Source organism: Chelon labrosus (assembly GCF_963514085.1).
Source record: "Chelon labrosus genome assembly, chromosome: 7".
Taxonomy (NCBI): Eukaryota; Metazoa; Chordata; class Actinopteri; order Mugiliformes; family Mugilidae; genus Chelon; species Chelon labrosus.
This window is the reverse complement of record NC_140343.1, coordinates 5,478,516-5,501,008: the sequence shown is the minus strand read 5'-3', so window position 1 is coordinate 5,501,008 and position 22,493 is coordinate 5,478,516. Positions and strand designations below refer to the sequence as shown.

At 44.4% G+C, this 22,493-nt stretch overlaps 2 protein-coding genes across 3 annotated transcripts; one reads left to right on the top strand and one right to left on the bottom strand.

Annotated features, from left to right (window-relative positions):
- The first annotated feature begins 1,515 nt into the window (after positions 1–1,515).
- Positions 1,516–7,907, top strand: ddx49 (DEAD (Asp-Glu-Ala-Asp) box polypeptide 49). Its single transcript, XM_084547523.1, has 13 exons — positions 1,516–1,868; positions 2,433–2,556; positions 2,908–2,993; positions 3,465–3,586; positions 3,688–3,875; positions 4,369–4,509; positions 4,650–4,725; positions 4,980–5,056; positions 5,156–5,253; positions 5,370–5,444; positions 5,895–5,983; positions 6,402–6,473; positions 7,359–7,907. Exons 1-13 carry the CDS (start codon positions 1,754–1,756, stop codon positions 7,518–7,520), a joined length of 1,425 nt encoding a protein of 474 aa, XP_084403649.1. The 5' UTR covers positions 1,516–1,753; the 3' UTR covers positions 7,521–7,907.
- On the bottom strand, positions 7,624–21,141 carry LOC311490163 (regulator of nonsense transcripts 1-like). Of its 2 annotated transcripts, none has more exons than XM_084547521.1 (24): positions 20,751–21,141; positions 20,233–20,375; positions 19,087–19,176; positions 18,644–18,811; positions 18,282–18,462; positions 17,925–18,086; positions 17,727–17,814; positions 17,340–17,438; positions 17,086–17,194; positions 16,709–16,868; positions 16,331–16,449; positions 16,081–16,245; positions 15,541–15,655; positions 15,253–15,396; positions 14,483–14,696; positions 14,278–14,395; positions 13,020–13,176; positions 12,629–12,771; positions 11,730–11,904; positions 11,317–11,398; positions 11,017–11,181; positions 10,709–10,926; positions 10,452–10,574; positions 7,624–10,363 (listed from the first exon to the last, which is right to left on the bottom strand). In XM_084547521.1, the coding sequence occupies exons 1-23, from the start codon at positions 20,919–20,921 to the stop codon at positions 10,455–10,457; spliced, it is 3,306 nt and encodes a 1,101-aa protein (XP_084403647.1). In that variant the 5' UTR covers positions 20,922–21,141; the 3' UTR covers positions 7,624–10,363; positions 10,452–10,454. The 2 variants fall into 2 exon arrangements, with proteins under 2 accessions (XP_084403647.1, XP_084403648.1); XM_084547522.1 differs by having other exon boundaries at positions 17,730–17,814.
- Positions 21,142–22,493: the final 1,352 nt, after the last annotated feature.

Genomic DNA, 22,493 nt, shown 5'->3' with positions numbered 1-22,493 from the left:
TAACATCTTTTCCACGACCACAGGATGTGTCTTTAGACATGGTTGTTTAAGAAATGAGAAGCTACTCGTTGCATCAGTTGGGGTTAAATAACTTGTTTGTTTGGCCAGGCTGTGTATACCATGCATCTGATGAATCAGATCAACTGTTAAGTCTTGAACTCTTAGACTTTCTCGTCTTTTCCTCTTTTTTTAACCCTGTAACATTTTATGTTTCTTTATGAATAAGACTGACTCTGACATGTTTAGAAAATAACAGATAGAATTCACACAAACAGAAACACGGGGAACCCATAATTTATAGAATGAAATACATAAAATCTAACATAAAGGCAGTTTCAAAGTTTCTGAAAATATGAAACTTTCCTGAAGCTGCTAATTGGTCAAAGAAAGACAAGAAAACTAGAAGAGGTTTCACTTCTTTTGTCTTATTAAAGCTTCACAAGTCTTCCTCATAAAACTGCTGAAAATTGTTTGTGCTTAGAAAAAAGCTCTCTACACTTCATTAATTCATGCAGCTCCTGATTCAGTGTCACCACTGGTTTAAAACCCTACCATTTATTTGCATGAATATAGGCTGAACATGAGAGAGCGGAGCCTCCAGTGTATTGGGAGAGCGATGGGAGCACTGATGGTGCTGCTCAGTGGCCTGTTACGGCGCTCTGTGCTGCAGGGAACATCTCTGCTTACATGCAAACAGCTCAGCATTTAGAAAGACACTTCTCAGTCGTTCTGAGGCAGTTTGCCGCACAGCTGGACAGAGCGGACGCGAACCTCCAGACCTTCGCCTTTAACACACGGGGCATTAATCACCTCTGGCAGCACAGTGTGCAGGCACAGATGGTGAAGATTTCCCTCCCTCTCCAGTCCAGCAGCAGCTGAATCAAACTCACAGTGTGTTTTTCACGCACGCTGTGGCAAATGAAGACTTGCGCCAGGTGACAAACAAGACTTCATCCCTGCGGGGAACAATGTCTAGACAGAGAATCAAATCTTAAATTGAACCATCTTGATATTGTAAAAGAAAAACAGACGGTTTAAACTTCGACAAGATAAAACTAAAGACACTCCTCTTAATAGCAGCCTAGTTTTCATTTGGATTGTGTTTCTGGGTTTAACTTTAGGTTGACAAACCAGCATAAAAAAATGCCAAACTAGTGCGTTTGATTGTTTTATATATCCTTTATTTGATTCAAAACAGAGATGAAATGAAACCTGGTGCCCGAAAGATTTCTTTTTAGCGGTACAGTGACATAACCAGCAACTCAGCTCATCGCTTTTACAATTTAATACCAGAGAGGTTAAAAATCTGAAGGTTTAAGTTTAAGATTTACACACAGACCGTCCTAGGAGGTACAGGAAGATGTAAATCTACTGAAACACACCTTTAAAGACATTTTAATAATAAAAAATATAAAGAGAATAATCTCAATTTCAACTTTAAACTCGTCATTACTTGTTGGTTTAAGTTTATATTTCTCCTGGACCTTAAATATATTCTTTATGTTATTACTATAATTAACTATCGGTGTTCTTGCTATACCGATGTTTGACCAGCAGGGGGCAGCACGGTCTTCTTCTTCCCGTCTGACGCATTAAGTCGACGCCATGTTGTTACGTAATCATCCGGCGACCGTGGACAAAACACACGAGGATGTGTTCTTCTACATTGAAATAGAGTGTTTTTGATATTTTATTTTTACGCCACGCGCATTGTGGACCTTATTAATTATCGGAGGACGAGATAAATCAGACCATGGCTGACTTTTCGTCTCTGGGTTTGTCGGAGTGGCTGGTCAAACAGTGTAAACAGCTGGGCATCAACAAACCCACTCCTGTCCAGGAAAACTGCGTGCCAGCGATATTAGAAGGTAAGACAGGGTGCGTTAAAGCTTCGAGTGTAGAGAATATACTAACATTACAACCAGGCTGTTTAAGTAGAATGTATATTTCTTATTGATTATCTTTAAACAGCCCAACCCCGACAAATCATTCAGATCTTCGTTGAGAAATATGTCAATTTAGGATTTGTGTTTATTAGTTAGGGTAAACACCTTAACAGTGCGTGAAGAGGATAAGAAATAAAACATTTAGTAAACATAGTTGCTTTCGGCATATATCTTATTATCAGTGTGTCTGTTATTTGTGATCCACAGGTCTGGAACAAGACATTTGCTTTCTTTTAATACACACTAGGTGTTGAATAATGCATTATAAAGTGTAAAATTGTCCCATCAAACTCTAGCCGAATTTACCACAAGAGCATCTGGATCATAAAATGTTTGTTAAGATGATCTGTAAGGTGTTTGTGTATTGAGATGAGCAAATATACAGAAAATGCTAAAGGTTTCGAGGGGAGTTTGGCGTTGTATTTTGGTAGACCAGATCTCAGTGCAAATGAGATGAGTTTGTTGTGATTTGTTTGCTTCACACAGGCAGAGACTGTATGGGCTGTGCCAAGACTGGAAGCGGGAAGACGGCAGCGTTTGTGTTGCCAGTGCTGCAGAAGCTCTCAGAGGACCCGTACGGCATCTTCTGCCTGGTGCTCACTCCTACCAGGTCAGTGCAGTCAGGACAAGATGTCACAATTTATACTCGCATGTTCTTCTTTCGGTGCATTACTGGTCACCTCACACTGTTTGTATTTGTAGATATGATAGTAAAGTGTGTGTGTGAGGAAGAAATCACAGAAAACATCAGTGCTGTCAGCTTGTCATCCTTTCAAAATAAAGGCACGATAGCTCTTTGTCTTCCACTGGGAAATATATTTAAACCCTGGGCCTAATTACTAAATTGATTTATGTTATTTCAGGTCATTAAAACAACTGAATACTATTATAATGACACTCACATGTAACAAATCAAGCAAAGAAATCAAGCTCATGTTGCTGTAAATGTGGTGTCGTGCAGGGAGCTGGCATATCAGATCGCAGAGCAGTTTCGAGTCTTGGGGAAGCCTCTGGGTCTGAGAGACTGCATTATCGTCGGTGGAATGGGTAACTATGCGCCTCGCTGCAGGCGGCTTTTATTTCTGCTCGTTCAGCCGCGACAGCACGACTCGCACGGCTAGAAAATCTTAAAGGGCAAGACTTTCTCTGGAATCCTCGATCTCGGTGTCAGCTGGGATGCAGCTGAAAGAAAACGGGAAAATGTTGAGCGTGTGGCTCTATTTGCTGTATTTCTGGTTTGTCCGTGTGAAAAGATTTGTTTTGTACTGAAAACTATAAAGGAAGATGTCAGGGAGTTCATTTAAATGTCTCCAACAGAGTCACACCTTTGCAAATTGCTTAACATCGCTTAAAACAGAACAATATAACACACAGAAATACAGTTCAATTAAAACCAGGAAGTGTTCTCTGATAAAAGAATGTTTTAAGTAGAGATTTAAAGGAGGTCACAGAGTCAGCTGACCTGATACATCTTAAGTATTTAAATGAATGTGCCATTATTGCCCATGCTGTGGACAGACATGGTGACCCAGGCTATGGAGCTGTCCAACAAACCACACGTGGTTGTTGCGACGCCGGGCCGCCTGGCTGATCACATCCGCAGCTCCGACACCTTCAGCATGAGCAAGATCCAGTTCCTGGTGAGTTCAGGAAGCACCCATAAAACTGGCATTCACTCAGTCATTTCTTTTTATATATATTCGAGTGATAACTTTATTGTTTCTGCTTGTGGCATCTTCAGATTTTGGATGAAGCCGACCGGCTGCTGGAGCAGGGCTGCACCGACTTCACCAAAGACCTGGAGGTGATCCTGAGAATCTTACCGGCCAAGCGACAGACGGTGTTGTTCAGCGCCACGCTGACGGACACCCTGCAGGAGCTGAAGAGCATCGCCATGAACAAACCTTTCTTCTGGGAGAGCACATCAGAGTGAGTCACCAGCCGGCACAGCAATCACCATCCAGTGTGAGGAGCACAAATGCCTTTTAGATAGAAGGGAGACGTAATGAGAGCGGGGAACATCCTATCTGGGGTTGAATGAGCACTCTGGTGGATTTACTGACGGTGGAACTGTTTGCAGGGTTCATATATGTGTAGACAGTGTAATACCGATGCAGAATAAAACGGTTTGCACCACAGATCTGATCAGGCTGATCTGATGCACCGTGTTCTCGTCTTTATTCACATTTTAATTCTTTCATCAAGGGTTTTTATGTGGCTGAGATTCATTAAATTACATTTTTTTTGTAATTCTGTTTTGTGAAATTAGAGAATCAACATCCATCTTGATTTCATGGTCCTCAGCTTCACCCAACTTCAGGGTTTCTCTTCTGTACCCTGACCTCTTATTCGCTAACCTCTGTGAATCTAAAAATCTAGTAAGTCTTCGGCGTTTACTGATTTGTCTCGTTATCGTTGTCAGAACGCGCACAGTGGACGAGCTGGACCAGAGATACATCCTCACTCCGGAGAAGGTGAAGGACGCCTACCTGGTCCACCTGATCCAGAAGTTTACAGACGAACACGACGACTGGTCCATCATCATCTTCACCAACACATGCAAGTAAGAAGCTCAGAAGTGATTCATATTTACACTGTTCACTGTGATTGCTGTTTATCCACTTTTTATTTGCATTTGTGAAAGAACTGTCCAGGTTTTATTTAATGTGCATGTACGTTTCTAAAACTAAAACTATTTTTCAGGAGCTGCCAGATCCTCACCATGATGCTGCGGACATTTAACTTTCCAACAATCTCCCTGCACTCCATGATGAAACAGGTGAGTCAGACAAGACCAGCCGAGCTTGTGGAGCTCACAAACGTCATTTCTCAGTGACACTAGACGCGCTAAAGGACACTGATGTTGGAAAATTACACCTAATCCGAATCTGCGATATCGTCATTTAAGCTTGTTTTCTCTTATCTGTCAGACTCTACAGTGAGTTTCTGCTGTACGTGGGTATCACATGTGTCTTAAAGTGTTAGTGATAATATAGAAACCATAAAAGATCAAACGCTCTCTCTATTCTCCAGAAACAACGTTTTGCGAACCTCGCCCAGTTCAAGGCCAGCGTCTACAAAATCCTGATTGCGACGGATGTAGCTTCCAGGTGAGCTCCCAGTTAACAACGTTTACTTCACGTCCAAACTAAATAATCTGTCCCAACTGCAGACAGGCCGTGATCGTGTCGTTTACTCTGTGATCGCAGGGGTTTGGATATTCCAACCGTCCAGGTCGTCATCAACCACAACACGCCCGGGCTTCCCAAGCTCTACATCCACAGAGTGGGACGAACAGCGAGAGCAGGTGACGTTAACCTCGTTTCCTCTGATTAATTTAAGCGAAGGCTGATCCTGATCGTCTGTATTTGACGTCTGTGTGTGAATATAGCTCACGAGCGACAATATGTTTGGCTTCTTCAGGCAGGAACGGAGTGTCCATCACGCTGGTGACGCAGTACGACATCCACCTGGTTCACTCCATCGAGGAACAGACTCGTGAGTCACGTCAGGAGCCTCCTCAGAGCTCTTTTAAACTGTAGACACGCTTCATAACGACGGGATGGAAATAACTTGTCAGATTATATGTCTTTAGTAACACGTTATGAAGCAGAATTTAGTAATTTGACTGTTCTAGTGAAGATCTAAGAGAAATCTGTCTCTTTTGGACTAGCAGTATTTTTGCATAGATTCTTTTATTTCTTGTGAACATTAAAACATTAACTTACAAATCAATAACGTGGCCTAAAAGTTGAGGTATTTGCTCCAACTGAAAGCAAACGTTGCATATTTTATGCCTGTATCGCCAAAAGTCAAAGGTCAAGTTGCATGTTAACCTCCGAGGGCAGTAACCTGGAAAATCTAAGCATCAGTAGTTTTCTCCCCGTGGTTGTGTGTTTTTGAAGCCTCGGTTTAATTATTAAAAACTGTCCCGTTGTGTTTCTACAGAGACCAAGCTGAAGGAGTATCCCGTGGAGGAGAAAGAGGTCCTGAAGATCCTCACGCAGGTCAACGTGACCCGGCGGGAGTGTGAGATAGTACGGACGTTTCTGCTCTTCAGATTGTCTCACCGTGTTGTTCTGACATACAGGGTTGAAATGGTGGAGTAGGTCCACTACTAGGGGACTTTAGGGACAAACGCACAACAACCAAGGAAGTTGAGAGTAAGGTTAGAAGGAACTTTGGTGTTAAGATTTATTTTAACACCAAACCCTAACCCTGCTTGGGGAACAATAGGATAGGAAGAATAGGCGACCCCTAGTGGACAGATTAGACACTTGGGACAGGGCCTGGTTTTGGCCTGGGCCTTTTATTTGACAGCCTCGGTTTAGACTGTGGAGGTGGTGGCTTCAGTCCACGTGGACAACAAGTATAAGTGACAGAATGTATGCTATAGATTTAAAAAAACAGGACTGAATGTTTGCCTAAACTTTTATTTGAATTGTTTTGTCGCAGAGACTGGAGTCGACAGACTTTGACGAGAAAAAGGAGATCAACAAGAGGAAACAGCTGATCCTGGAGGGGAAGGCACGTACACTCCTTTATTGTCTCTTCTGAATTTAAATTATTACATTTTGGCAAATTTAACAAGTAAACAGCTCAGGGAAGGTTTATTTTACACCTGGCGCCTGTGACTTCAGAGAAAACATTAATATGCAGACATATTTCTATATAAATGTTTTTGGTAATGGAGACATTTACTTTAATTAACTGTAGTGAAAATAGACTGTTCTCAGTTGGTTCAGTTACATAATCTAAGCTTAGTCAGCAGCTGGACATAAAGTTTAAAGTTTTACCCTTGGAAGAAAAATGTAAAGAGAAAATGTAAAATGTAAATTACTTGAAATGTTTTGTGGATAAATGAGCTCCTAGCAGCCGTACATGACTGTTCAGCAGATACTGAAAACAAGGGTTCACTTACTTTTACACCTCACTGATTTGTACAAATAATTTTTATATAAATGTTGATATTTTAGTTGCTTGTGTCGACTGTCACAACTGAAAATCTGATGGTTTTTAGTTGTTTTTAAGCACCGTAGATGGTAAACTAATGCTACAGTGACTTTTTATTTAAAGAACTATGATTTACAACTATTTTAACACTACTTAAAAACTGTTTTGGACGTCGGTCTGTTTTTTTTCTTCACCAGACTATAAGGAAGAAAACTACAGACTTGTAATTTATAGTATATCATGAACTTCTTCCGATACTAGTCAGGTACTAATCTGTGCATGAAGAGACCCAAAAACTTCCCCCTGCATCTTCAATTTACTCAACTGAGAAGCTTCTAAGAAGTTTCAGACCCATTTCAACTTCAAACTCTACAGACGAAAGTGTTGCAAGGGGTCTGATTTGAGCCGATAGCTGTCCTGCTGTTGAGTTTTGAATTGTGACCCCCGCTCCTCTTTCAGGACCCAGATCTTGAGGCCAAGAGGAAGGCGGAGCTGGAGAAGATCAGGAGCCAGAAGAAGAAATTCAAACAGAAAATCCAGGAGAACATCCAGAGACAGAAAAAGAAACCGACGAAGCAGAAGCAGATGAAAAAGAAAAAAGCAGAGGAGGCAACGGCGTGAAAACCGCCTCATGTTTATATACTCCACAGTTTGTACAATACTTGTAATATTTGTTTCACCTGCAAATAAATTTAATACCGAGGGGGGAAAAAAAAAATGCAGCTCAAGTTGACAGCCTTTTATTGATTCAGTTTAACAAGGAAATCAGCATCTTGTGATGAAACGTCACTGCAAATAAGACGACATATGCATTTACACCACGTCGCTAGTTTAATCTCCGCCTTACAATAAAGAAGAACTGATGGTTTGGATGCAAATGTTTCAGCAACTAATCTACAACTGAATCACTGCACATGTTGCAATTGATTGTGGCTCAGAAGATGGAAAAGACATCAAAGCTATAATATTACGGCAGCGGGGTTTTTTTTTTTTTTTTATCTTAAAGCCATATAACATTAGAAGTTCAGTGGTAACGGGTTGATATGTTAACTCACCGCACAAATGAGAGATTTCGCACAATGTCAAAAAAAACTAAACGGAACTACTACTAAGCCGATTAAACGTGTACTCGCAACATGATTGTCTGCAGAAACGAGAAGCGGGTGAGAAAACGACAGCGGAGTACATTCTTGCTGTGTCCAGATGGAGCTACAAAACTACAATCCCTCGGGACAGTTTGAGGAGATACAAAAAGTCAAAGAAAGAAAGAAAGAAAGCAAACGGCGTCCGCTCCGTTCCTGTAGTAAACCAGATGCTACAAAACAAGACGGATTTTCAATAAAACGTACACACAAAAAAAAAAAAAAACGGCCACGTAACACCCAGCTGAGGGACGCACGGCAAGGAAAAAGTAAAATAAAAAGAAGTCTGGATCGCAGAGTTCTCCAGGAAGAGGGTTTTTCCCAACATCCGTATAAACCTCGAGGAATTCTACAAGAACTACGTAATGCAGGTCGAACGAGCTTTTGCACAAATCAAAACGTCCACAGAAGGAAAAAAAAAATAAACTCTACCAGCCTGTTTAACCCCACAGAGAAGGAAGGTGGCTTTTTTTTTTTTTTTATTTCCCTTTTCCCCATTAACCCCGACTTTTACCGCTGATAAACTCAATGACCTCATCATCACCTGGCCTGATTTTACTCTATATGAAAAACAAAAACAGTGATAATCATAAAACAAGTCCTTTTCTGTGGGTTTCTCGAGCCCTCTGGTGTCTGGAAGGTTTGTTATGTGCTGGTAGTTTGACTTGAACTACATTCAATGCTTGTGCTGCAGCTGTTCGTGTGAAGGTGACTGGTTATGTAGGCACTGATTCCGGTTTTCTCATCCCCCGCCGTCATCCGGCGATGGCGTCTGCGAGTGTCGGAAACGTCTTTAATCCGCACAGGAACCAAACGTCTTCCAGGTTAATTTCTTAAATCATGGAGTTAATGTCAAGATTTTCCAACACATTTTGTCAAATTTGCAACCCAGTGTTTTCCCACCCTCTAAACGTCTTGACCCTGGCAATGATCTGAACTAGTTTCCTCCTCCTCCTCCCCCATCAGCCACCTTCCTTTTCTACTTCTTACTTGTGGTGGATTGATTGCCACGACCGCCTCGTCCAGCCTTGCCCTCCCTCCGTCCCTTCCTCGCCCTCCTCGTTTAGCTCCTTTCACCTCAAGCAGGGGTCTGCGTGATGAGCGTGGACAGTCCACGATTCCCCCTGAGGACTCAACTCTGCGCCGAGTGTTCGGGCGTCGTTTGCCGATCGAAGCTTTGCAGAGTGTTTTATAAAAGACACCTGGTCGTGAAGCGCAGCGGGACGTCAACAACCCCTGCTTTTTTTTTTCAAACGATTAAAATAAAGAAAAAGCCTCTGCTGAAACATCAAATGACACCGAGTTGAATATTCAATGCTGGTCATGTTTGATAGTTTCACTGACTTTTTTTTTTTTCCTTTTTTTGTTTTATTTTTTTGCAATTTTGTGCTCTGTGATAAGAAAGGTACTTCAAAGAAAAACTGTTCCATGATGACCGCGATACCGGTGGGATTCGCGCCTCATGCCTTGAAGAAACTGTCTGAAATCCCTGTGCCGCTCCACCACCGACGCGTGGTCGAAACCACTCGATTAAAGACCTTGTGTATGAGCCAGTGGTGCTCAAGGCTCTTCAATGTCAGACTCGAGCACAGAAACCAGAGTTTTCGTTTCCTCTCCCGAGAGGGTGTGTCGACCGGCGCTTCCTTCAGAGGCTGCTGAGGTGTTTGGGCCCAGTAGAAGACTGCTACTGCCACTCTTCTCCCGCTGTAAACCTAATTTAAAAACAGTCCAGGACATTGAACAGGTTGAGAGACAACCGACTTGGCGTGGGGGGGGTGGGGGGGTTTGTGCTGAGCTTTCTGCAACCAAGTCCGCCCAGGTTTGGGGAACGAATTGATCAAATTCCACTGAAAAGCTTCGGTCCTCATCTGAAGACGGGTGCGGAAACTTTCCTCGGAGCTTTCCCGGAGGCTGCGGGTTGAACGGTGTTGGGTGGATTACTTTAGTTGGGAGCTGAACATCATTTGGATTCCCCACGAGAGAACGCTGAGATCTCTCCTACGTTTCCCCTCAGCAGCCCGACCGCACGCCGCCCATCCTCTCGTCTTCCCTCCTTCACTACGCACGGGCATCGGTTCCCGCCTCGCTTGTTCACTCGGCCTCTCTCGCCTCCTCCCTGCCCATCTCTTCGTGCTCTCTTCGTCTTCTACCTTCTTATTTCTCTGGTCATTGGTTTGGTTTCGCTATCCCGTCGCTTTCACTTGGTGGTGCTTCGGTTGTAGCAGAGGAAAACAGGTATCCATTTTATGTTTTTATTATTTCCCAGATTAAAAAGCTGATGAACTAAGCTCAGCTCAAGCCTAGCTCCCTTCTTCAGGTGACCTGCAAGACAAAAAGACAGGGTTTAGACCTTCTTTTTTATTCCCATGACGTTTTGTGGAGCATCCATCTTCACACTGACTGCGCTTACACTTTAATACTGTGACAGTCCGGTCACCCCACCATGCTGGTATGCACGTTCACCCTGGTAAGTCGAGTCCTGGGACAAAGCCACGTCGATTTGGGACTTGAACTCGTCGCCCAGGTAGCTGTCCTGGAGAACAACACAACGGACACGCCTTTAGACTCAGGAGGTTCCCTCAGCTTCAATCAAACCCAACAACTATGAATGCATGACCAAAACAAGATACGTCCTCTTTCTTTCTCTGAGGAACGGTGAAGTGTTACCTGGGACAGCTCTGGCTGGGAGAGGCCAGGCTGGCTCATCTGGGAGGGCTGGCTCATGGAGATGTAGCCCTGTGTTAGGGGCCCCTGGGAGAAGGACTGGGAAGCTCCATCCTGGCTGGCCTGGCTGTTCGGTCCGTTACCCTGACTGCCCTGGTTTCCTGAGCCACGGACCCTCTGTCGTCCACCGCGGCCTGGTTTACCTTTCATCGCTCCACGACCTTTATGTAAAATAAAAAATAAAGTGTGTTACAGCTGGTAAACAACCATCAATTGAAGATCTTCATATGTTATATATGTTGTTACTCTACCTGCAGCAGGGCCGTTGGGCTGACCCAGGTAGCTGGGCGGAGGCATTGGCGGCATCACTAGGTTGAAGGGTATGGGGATGTTCATAGCTGCCATCTGACCAGGGCCCGCCCCGATCATCCCGATCTGGTCGTGTGTTTGAAAGTACATATTGGACGGACGTCCAGCTGAAAGAGAAAGAGAAAGAGTCGGTTAAATGCGAAGACAGGACGAGCCAAATGAGCTGTAAGTGAAGTAAAGAAGTAAAGTTTGTCACTGGCTATGATCCAGAGTCAAACTGGAGGACGGTAAACAATAATTACCGGCGTTGCTGCGGTCGTAGGCAGAGCCAGGGATGAGGGCCTCGCGTGCATCGTACATGGCAGTGCTCATAAATCGTCCTCCCTGGGAAAAACAACAGTCGCCGTTTACAACAGCTGCGTCCAGATAGATTTATGGCTGCAACTAACAATTCAATTCAGTTTTATTTATATGGCGTCAATAACAATCCAAATTGTCGCGCAACGCTTTGCAGAGCCAGGAGCTTGAAACCCCCGGAGCAAGCACTAAGGTGGCTGTGGCGAAGAAGGAACCTTGAGCAGAACCCAGCTCATATGAAGAGACCCAATCAGTTAATCTGCCAGTTATTTTCTTGATTAACCATTTGCTCTAAAAGATCCACAGACACAATGGTATGAGAATCCACCGTATGATGAGAGCACTCCGTCCTACTCACAGGGTTGATGGTGTTGACCAGTTTGCGGGGCTTGCTGAACTGCATGAGGCTCTCCCTCAGGTTGTTGAGGGGTCCCTCCACCAGCACCTTCTGCTCCTTGTAGTTGTTCAGCAGGTTGTTCCACAGCGGCTGCTTGGAGAGGGCCTTGGGGTTCCCCACGATGATCACGCCGTACCTTCACAAACAAGACTCCTGATCAGGGTTGAACTTTTTAACATATACTGTGTAATCTGATTATCTAATTAACAAATATCCAGGGATGTCCCCGATCCACGCGTGTATAAAATAATTGGATCGGACTGGCGTCGGCTTCAGCCAAGCCTGATCCTTTGTATTTATTTTAGGACTGCTATTAACCAAAACCAGATCCCAGAATACACCAAGTCCACTCAGGCAAAGGCTGATAAACAACAACAAACGCTGAGAAGAAGAGAAAAGTTCCAGAGCGGGTCAGGGAGAACATTTCTGGAGTAGAGAACACAGGTTTTCTGGAGCCAAGGTACCCTCTCCACACTACATTAACTCTGACAGAAATATTTATTGGACTGAATCCAACTGCATCTAGGAGCACACAGATAAGAAAAGCTTTTATGGATGTCTAGGGGAGGAAGTTTTGTTTATTTAAGGATCGGATCGGGACTCAAATCAGCTGATACTGATATTAAAAGATCGATTTTAGATCGGGACGTCCCTACAAACAACATTTGTAATCTAAACTGTAAGGAATGTCACACAGTTGACGCAACAAGTGTTTAAAAAAAACAAAAAAAAACGAATCTGACATGATCTAAATGTGCGTGTCTGGTTTGTGGTACACTTAATTAACTTCTCCATGAAAACCAACGAGCCGGCTTTGTGTCAGCTTGATCGCTGATTAACCGCTCTGCTGAGGCTCTTACTTGGCTCTCGTCAGCGCCACATTGAGACGGCGGGGGTCATTCAGGAAGCCGATGCCCTGGTGCTCGTTGGCACGGACACAAGACAGGATGATGAAGTCCTTCTCTCGGCCCTGGAAGGCGTCCACGCTGGCGATTTCCACTTGCTACAATGCAACAGGACACACGGGGGGGAAAATACATTGTAAGAATTTTGTTCAGGGTCACGCTGCGAGTGACACGTGACATGAAAAACATATTAATGATAATTTCCCTTGAATGTACTCTTGACTCTAGCTCTCTAGTATGTTTGTTTCCGCCTCTTGCTGAGGAGACGTGACAACAACAGCTGTCTTTGAGCTTAACACCCATCTAATACGTCCTTTCTTTCTCGACGGCGTGAGGAGTGTCGTACCTGGTAGAGTTTGGTGTGCAGGGAGCCGCTGAACTGCATGTACTGGACCAGGTAGGAGCGCTGACCCTCGTATGGGGTGATGATGCCGATTTGATCGGGTTTGGCTCCGGCCTTCAGCAACCTGGTGGTTATTTTCTCTACGTTGGAGGCCTCAGTCCTGAAAAACATCAGCATCGGTTCAATCAGCGGCGTCAAACATAGAGGGTCTAATCTGGCCCACGGCATGAATGTGCAAAGACTTTCACTGCAGTTCTTCAATTAAAGTAACTGCTGTTCTTGATTCGTCTACTCTTTCAGTAAGAGTAGCGGACAGAACACAACACCCAGAACTAAGCAGCAGACAACAATGTGCCCAAACTGCACTTATTTTTCTGAAGAAATTTCAGGTTGTTCATAATAATGTTTTGGTTTGGTTATTATGATATTATGTTATCGGTCCGGCCCGCTTGAAATCAAACTGGGCTGTATGTGGCCCCTGAACTAAAATGAGTTTGACATCCCAGAGTTAAATACCGTACTTTACAACAGAGGAAAAAGACTGTTAACGTCACTCAAGTTGATGCTGACGAATGAAGGCAGAAAACTGCAACTGTATCTTTGGTGTCTATAACATTTATTAAGTAGACGTTGGCTCAGCTCGAGGCAAAACAGTTTAATCTTGTTTCTCTGCAGCTTTCCTGCATTCTTTTTCAAAGTGGTGCACAAGCTGGAAGAGACCAGGAGCAACTTGCGTGACAAGAGGCCGTGGGATTTTAAAGGAATTAATTTCTACCATCATATCAAAGCTACCACGCTGACACTGTGCTTGGAGCGTCGGGAGCGTTGTCAACTTCACCCAGATGAAGTTGACAGTATTTTTTTTTAGCAGGTGGTGACAGCAAGAGGAGCAATATTTCTATGTTCTGCTTGTTTCACTCTGACACAGTTTGGGTGGAAAATATACAAGATTATCGCAGCAGCAAGAGCCTGGAAGGTCAACTGACTGACGCCCCAACTGTCAGCTACTAACCCTAACTGTTCTGTGGAAGCTAACGTTGCATTTACTGCTGATCATGTTACGTTACGCAGCCATTAATCAATGTTCACTTTGCAACTTTATCAGCCTGCCATTCTGGTTTGAATGTGAAGGCCGTAGAGGATCGCCCCTCTGCTGTCTGCTACCCTCAGCCGCCCCGCTCCCAGCCACGGTATTGTTGAGAATTGTTCAGATCTGCGAGTTAAATTAATCAAAATAACCCAAGATAACGCGTGATGTTACCTGTTGAGGTATGAGGTTCCAGAGCTGGCTATTTCCTCCTGGCCTTGAGTCACGTAGAAGAACATTGGCTTATCTGGCTGTGGCCACTGGAAGTCAAAACCTTTCTTGATGCGGTCGGCTGAAAGAACAGGAACGTCTCATTAGTTTTTCAGTTGTTAAGTGGAGTTTTGCCTCTCTGTTAAACCCTGAAATAATCCCGACCTACCTGCAGTGACGCCGTTCTGTAGGGAGCCCTCGTAGAAGATGTTGGAGGGGAAGGCACTGAGGGCCGGGTGCATGCGGTACTGGACCTGCAGGCGGATCGGCCGGATCCCCAGAACCACCAGGCGCTCAAACAGGGACTGGGACAGACCTGCCTTAGCTGCCTTCTTACACATCACCACAGGACCCAGCTGGCAGTGATCACCCACCAGAATGAGCTGGAGTGGAGGAGGAAGACGGAGCACACAGGGGTGACCGATGGGTTGGTACAGTGTTATAGCTGTTTATATTGTTAACAGCAGCTAATTACTCAAGTTCCTATGACAACATGTTCTATTCTCTAATTCACATATTACGCAGAGTGTTTTCATTTCAGTTCTGTTTCTGATTCATTCAGTTTTTCTGCCTCCTTTCATTTAAGAAGCATGAAGGATGTGTTATAGATCAAAGTCAACTGTTACGATGAAAAGTTGAGATGTCGCTGACCCATTCACGGAAAACAGATCAAAACCATCACATGAACTAAATTGTGGAGGATGATGAGATCAGTAACTACGTCCAGGTAGTTCGTAAATTTCCAAAGTAACTAAAGCTGTCAGAAAGTGTAGAGGTATAAAATGTCCTCTGACATGTAGTGGAGGGAAGCGGAAAGCAGCAGAGACGTCATAACCATAGATAGTGAATTTGACATGAAACGCAGATATACAGGTGTCATTTCTAAATCACATGACGTCCCCAGGTAAAACTAATCCCGTGTGAATAGGGAGCTAGTACCTGCTTGGCTCCCAACACCACCGGCACCATGCACTCGGGCTCAGTGGCCTGGGTGCTCTCATCGATGAGGATGGAACGGAACTGCATCTTGGCCAGACGAGGGTCTCCGGCTCCAACGCAGGTGCAGCAGATCACATCAGCGTTCTGCACAACGAGGAGAAAGACAATTTGTAATCCGTGAGACTTGAAAGCTGTTAGGTGTACGTGTCTCTTGACTAAACAGCTGACAGCTCCCAGCTTGAGTAAGAGGAAACCGTTCTGGTCTAACACTTTGAAGACCGTCCTCACCATGAGCAGCTCCCTCTCAGCGGTGCGCTTCAAAGCCCTGTAGCGCTTCTCGTCAGCAGACGACAGCTCGCCGGTCTCATCCTTGAGCTGCTGTAGTTTCTGGAGCTCCGGCATGCTGTTGAGACAAAGATACCAGACTCAATTCAGACTGCTGCTTTGTTTAAAACACATGCATGAATCTGATGGCAACATGTTTAGAGCAATTCACTTGTGTCTGTAACAGGTTTAAGAAGTGAAACGTATTCCAACCGTACTTGATCCAAATATGTTGCACCTGTCCCCCATTATACTGTACACTCATTAAAAAAGGAATGCAAATAAGGCCATGTCTGAGCCTGACTTGCTGTGAAATCTGGGGTTGACGTCACTCAACAAAAACAAAACAGAATAATAAAAAAAGGAAGCAACAAGGTGTTTGAGTTACATTCCTATTTGATGGGTTACACGACTGGTTTGTTGCTAGACAGCGACGTTGTATAATCAATCAATAATAACACTGCGTCGAACGTCTGGAGGACTTTTTCCCTACGTGCCACTGACCTGTCCATGTTGCTGATCTGGTTGTGCAGAGCCAGAAAAGACACCGGAGACTCGATGGCCTCCCTGCTCTTGGCACACAGCCTGACGACCTTCAGCCCAGTCTTGTCAATCTTCTCGGTCAACTGGTCCACGGCGATGTTGCTGGGAGCACACACCAGAACTGGCCTAGGGGACACATACACCGAAGAGAGAATGAGAACAGGAACTTCAAAGTGCTGTGAATATATATTTATATTTATGTTTGTCTTACCCATTGCCCTGTCGGGACAGGTGGTAAACAATTGTGGCAGAGGTGACTGTCTTCCCAGTGCCTGGAGGACCCTGGATCAGACTGAGGGGCCTCTGCAGAACAGTCTTCACAGCATACACCTGAACACACAGGAAGTAAAAGGATTCACACTCACTGAACTGAAAAACATTCTCTTACCAAAACAGACTTTATGGCCACAGTTACAAAATAATATATTTTCCAAACGGAGGTCACAAGGTTCCTCTGGTTTTTAAAATAAGTTGGGAGTAGACAAGCTTCATGGATGATGTACTTTGTCTTACACCGAGTTCATTCCCTCTGAACCACATAAACAATTAATAATTACACCCTGACGTAAGATGTTTATTTAAGCCTGACCTGTGAGTGATTGAGGTCGGGCAGGCCCTGGGCAGTGAAGCGTTTTGGCAGCTGGCACTTGATGGTGACATCCTCCACCTCGTGGCCCAGCAGTTTGTGGTAAATGTAACCAGACACGGAGGTCTCGTCCACCGCAAACGTCTTCAGGGCGCTCTGCATCCTGCAGCAACACGTACACAAATGAGAGGAGTTAGCGCTTGTTTGCATACTTACCAAATACCAAAGTATTTCATGTGAACTGACATTTACATGGAATTCCTTCTATAAACAATTAGAAGAATTTGTTTTTTGCACGGTTTGTAAAAAAAAAAGGAGGAGGAAATACGTAATTATAATTACAGTATAACATACTGAGCGGTGAAATTGAATACTCGTACCTGTCAAAGGACGTGGACTTCCACACAAAGTCCACCTGGAAGTTGTGGGGGATTTCCACCGGTGCTCCGACGCTGCTCCGCAACTCAATGGCAATTTCATCCCCGTAGTCTTAAAACACAGGCTGTTAAGGAAATCCAGCATTATCCCTAAATTGTTTCCAGCGGGAGAACAGGATAGTTGGTTTATAATCCCCCTGTTAGCATATTCAGAGACACACTGGAAGACGATGTAATGCACCGGTGTAAAAGGATACTGTCTGGGACTTTGATGACATGACCGATGCCCTTCCACAGCGGAGCCAAGTCTCCCTTGTAGCGCAGGCAGATCTCATCGCCTTGCATCAGCCGCATATCTACGATCAATGAAAAGACACATGTCAGAGAGTGCATATGGTTCGAAACCTCGCAAGCTGTGAAGGATGACCTATGTTTGTGAAACTAATGATACGGTACCGTGCACCCACACAACCCTGACTAAAAAAACAAAAACTAAAAAAAAACTAAAAAAAACAAGCACACATGCCACCAAAAGATGCAGGGATAGGGGAGGTTGCGTGCAATTCTGAGGACTGAAGGGGGGATGGAGAGGGGCAACATCTGCACCACAGAACCACTGGGAGGAATCAAGCTCAGAGAATTACCACCTGAATCCGTCTTGGGCAGTGTGAAATAGGCAATCCGCTTTTTATTCAGCCCCAGGTCCCACCTAACTGTTATATTGTCTTGGGTCTGGAAAATAAAAATAAAAATAAATCAAAATATATCATCAACTACATTGATATGCAGCAGATGTAATATCACACGAGGATTACTTCAGTGTGAAAGTGGTGTTCTGGTACCTGTGACTCTTTAAGCTTCTTGTCGTAGTCGGCCTCCAGTTTAACCAAAGGGCCAAAGATGTTTTGGTACTGGTAAGCATCCTCGTAGCGTAGCAACACGTGCTGCGGCTCCTCGTCCACGCCAGGCTTCTCCAGGTCTTCCAAGGTGGCGGTGGGATTGTCCTGTAAAGGAACAAAGACAAAGCTATTCAACCCATCAGATCACGTCACACACGCTGTCTTTCCACTCGGTGGCTTTCCACTCGGTGGCTTGTGTTTCTTTAAAACTAGCAATCCTCCTAAGCAGCTGTCACCAACGGCGCTTTACATTGTGTTAGCTGCCTGACGTGAGTGACGAGTGAAAAGAGCCACACGTACCTTCCAGAGTTCCTCCAACTTGTTGATCTGCTGGGCGGTGATCTGACGGGCTCGGAGCTGCTCCTGCTCTGACGGGATCTTCACCAGCCAGGACAGGAAGCAGCGGTCCTGAATGAGTGGCTGCCACTGCGAACTGTCCCAGTTGATGTCCTTCAGGCTACTCTGGCTGGCACACGGCTGCCTGCACAAACACACAAGACGCAAACAGACAGAAATGTTGTTTGAGTTTGGTTTTCAAGGACTGAGTCAAGAGTCTTTAGCCTCAGGATGCACGCGTGACAACACGAGCAGTCGCTCATTAAGAAAAATAAGAGGATAAATATTGGGACACTCTTGACAGGATATACGTCACCCCAACTTACCTGCAGAGGAGCACCACCACGGAGTCGGCCTTTGCTGGGATGAAGCCCAGTAGGAAGACGTTGCGGCAGCCGCAGTTGTAACATTCAAGCACCGTTTCTCCCAGCGGCCCATCCTTATGCAGCGTCACCTCTTTGCATTTGGCTCTCACCAGGTGGTTCACAATATGGCTGAAAGTTTGACAGAATAAAAATAATCAAAAATCTACCGCAGGTTTGTAAAACATATTGAGCCCCAGGACAGGAACAGGGCAGACGGTGCATTTAATAGTTGTGAACAAACACTGTAAATGGGTTACAGATACATTTCCCATTGTAATGTCGCCAGGAAAGTATTGTGGACAGTACTTCATACAGATCTCTCGTTACACACAGTCATGATCTGTATCTCGCTTGTGTGACTGTAACGATAACGACAGGTGAAGAAGAACTGGACGACTACACACCTGCCAGATGTGTTGCCACGTCCGTTGCAGAACCACTTCTTGCTGGTGTTGCAGTACACCACACACGCCGGGTCGTGGATACCACAGTAGCTGCAAAACATACACAAAACAACATCTGAAACTCTGCGGTGTCGAGTAAAGAAAAAAATAATGCATAATTCACCCCATGCAAAACTGACCACAGGCGGAACCAGCGGTGTCAGGAGTATTAGATCTCGCGCATAATCAAATGATTCATCAGCAAACATGACATTTCACATGAACCTGCTCTCTTTCCCCGTTGAAGAACATTTAAACAAGTCACAATTAAAAGAACTGCGGGTTATCTACGCCTGAAAAGAACTTCCTCTCCACAAATACTCCTAGATCTGCACAGGAAGTTGTCCCAGCGACTAAATACCGTAAACACAGGCGTTAACATCGAGACGCGGCTTCTATTTCTACAGATGAAACTTCTTTCTCCATCATTTCCACATGCGTGTACATCATGACTGCAGATTTAACAATCATATCAGTACACATACCTCACGATGAAACTGTTTCTACGGCTGGTCGGCTTCGTTTCATCAGAGATAATATAGGGTCTGGTTGCGTGCAACATTATTGATGAATTGATTCGTTTTTTTTAGCTCTTATGCCCTTTATACACTTGCTTGCCAGTTCATTGGGTTCACTAGGGAAAACAAATACATTCCAATACACCAGTCCTGCACTAAATCTCAGTTTCATGAAGGTTAATCGCAGAACTGTTGATTCAACTGTGTTTTCATTTTTATTTTGACAAACTCATTTTTAGTCAGTGCGCTAAAACGAAACACATTTTTTGTGTGTTCAGTTCAACACAGTTTAACAGAACCACAAATCACGTGCTCCAGAAACGATCACACAGTTCAATTCTTACACAAACCTAGCATAAAATGAACATTTAACATTCGTGAAGACAAGATTCTGGACTAATATATCAGAATGCGTTTGTTTTTACTTTTTACTGGCGTACCTAATTAACTGGCAAGCGAGCGAGCACATTTGTGGGTTTAATAATTTAAATGCAAAGCACTGTGAGGTCAAAGGAGGAAGCACACAGCTATGGTTAGCCCTGTAATCATTTCCTGAGTAAGAGTCAACAGACATCCTGGCATGGTGTACCTGCATGCGTGCACAGGCAAGTCTTTGGTGTAGTACGTGTCCTCTTCATCCTCCTCAAAGTTGAGCTCGGCCAACAGCTGGCTGGCTTTGGCCACGGAGTCATCCACCCCGCCGTTGTGAAGACCCTCATCAGGACCATTTACCTGCAGTGAAACACGAGCTTTAAGCAAACTAACTCAATGCTAACGATTAGCAGCTAATGGCTACGTTACACCGCGCGGAGGAGGCAGTTAATTATACGTTGACAGATTGTCAGTGCTCGTAAATATTATCTTTGGTCAATAAAGTTACACCCAAGAGTCTACTTTGACTTAAACGGTTCAAAACAAACGTGCTAAAGCGACTAGCATTACTTTATGAGTTTAGTCAACGGGCTTGCTAGCATGCTAACCTAGCTAACATCAAGCTAAGCGAGGCTAGAGCCAATAATAGCGGGCTAGCAAGCAGCTAGCTAGGTGCCGCTAACGTCAGTAAACCGCGCTTTATTGTGCCTTCCTGTAACGTTAAACGCCTCCGACCTGCCCGTCGAGCTGGCTCTGGGTCTGGCCTTGAGTTTGCGTCTGGCTGGGAAGGGTGAAGTCCGTGAAGTCGTACTCGGAGCCCTGGGTGTCCGCTCCGAGCAACTCAGATTCCTCGGTGTCCAGGAAGGTGAGGGTCTGGGAGCTCGGCCCGTACGCCTCCACACTCATCGCGACTCCTCAACTTTCGCTTTGCAGAGCGGTTTCCGGTGTTGGTGTAAAGACGACTGAAAATCCACACAGTGTTTGTTCGTCGATCGCCGCTTTAGAAGCCGTCGCCCGGAGTCTGAATTTAAACCCAAACAAAAATGGAACCGATCAGAACCCTCGAAAGCTCCAGCAGGTCCAACAGCCGCGGTGACGGACTTCCCTGCGCCGCTCGACGTGTGACGTGCACCGGGGGCTGGAGCGCACAGACAGGGCCACACGGGAGGGAGCTCTCACTCTGACATTATTTCCGGGTATCAAAAACAAAACAAACTGTTCAAAACGACTCCACCTGACATTCATGCTCCCTGAAAATAAACATTTATCACGAGCAAACTGCCTCATATTTTATTTTATCGAGTGTTTTTATTACATGATAATAATGTTCACGTAATTTGCTTAGTTTCTAAGCGTACAGATGACTCACACTAAAGATAATCTAATCATATTTCCAGTATGTTTCATGACAAGGAAGATTACTTATCAGGATAAATATAGTTTGGTAATGGGATCAACTGCAAAATTGTTATAGACTAAAATTTTAACCTGTGCATGATCTTATTTATGACTTCAAGACCTCTGCATTGCCCTTACAAGATTATTTAAAGGTTTGTTTTGCATGCACTGAGAGATACTGGGAACCTGAAGGCATGGACACTGACATATACGTGGCACGCAAACAGGTTGATCCAGCCATAGTTCAGTACGCTGGACATTTGACAGAAGGAGGACACCTAACTGTAAAACGACGACACTCAAGAGGCCTGCTTAAAACCCGAACAACTCCAGCAACACGTAGTGTAAGCGACGGAAGATGTGAGTGAAGCGGAGCGCGCTTTGCATAACTTTTCCTGCGCCACTAACGCAATAGGCAGCACGTTTTTCTGGAGAATTGATTTGCGACAATGGAGTCAAATTCACAGTTGGCCTATCAAAGATCATACATGCTCCTAAGAAGTATCACTCTTCAGTTAAATAATTGACCTGACTTCTGCACATCGAAACGTGTCGTTGTGGAGGACCACGAGTGTCATCAAAATGGTAATAAAACAAGTTAATAACTAATTATACAATATATATCAATATGCATTACTTAATTCGTTTGTTTATTCTCAATCCACAAATAATCAGGATAAACGGCACAGTAATTAATGATTTTATTATTTATAAATCAAATGTTAAACCATTAAATAGTTCAATTTAAACAAGAGAAAACTTGAACTATGAAAAGGTGATTTTTCTGCTGTTTTTAGCAATTTTATTTATTTATTGATTGATTTTTTACAAGTTTTATGTTGCTTTTCTGTTAGCACTTATTGAATCCAGGCAGACTGGGCCTTGCATGTTCCAGGTATTCCCGGCTTCCTCCCACCGTCCAAAGACATGCTGGTTAGGTTCATTGGTGATTCTAAATTGGCCGTATGCGTGAGTGTGAATGGTTGTCTGTCTCTCTGTGTTAGCCCTGTGATAGACTGGTGACCTGTCCAGGGTGTACCCCTCCTCTCGCCCAATGACAGCCGGGATAGACTCCAGCTC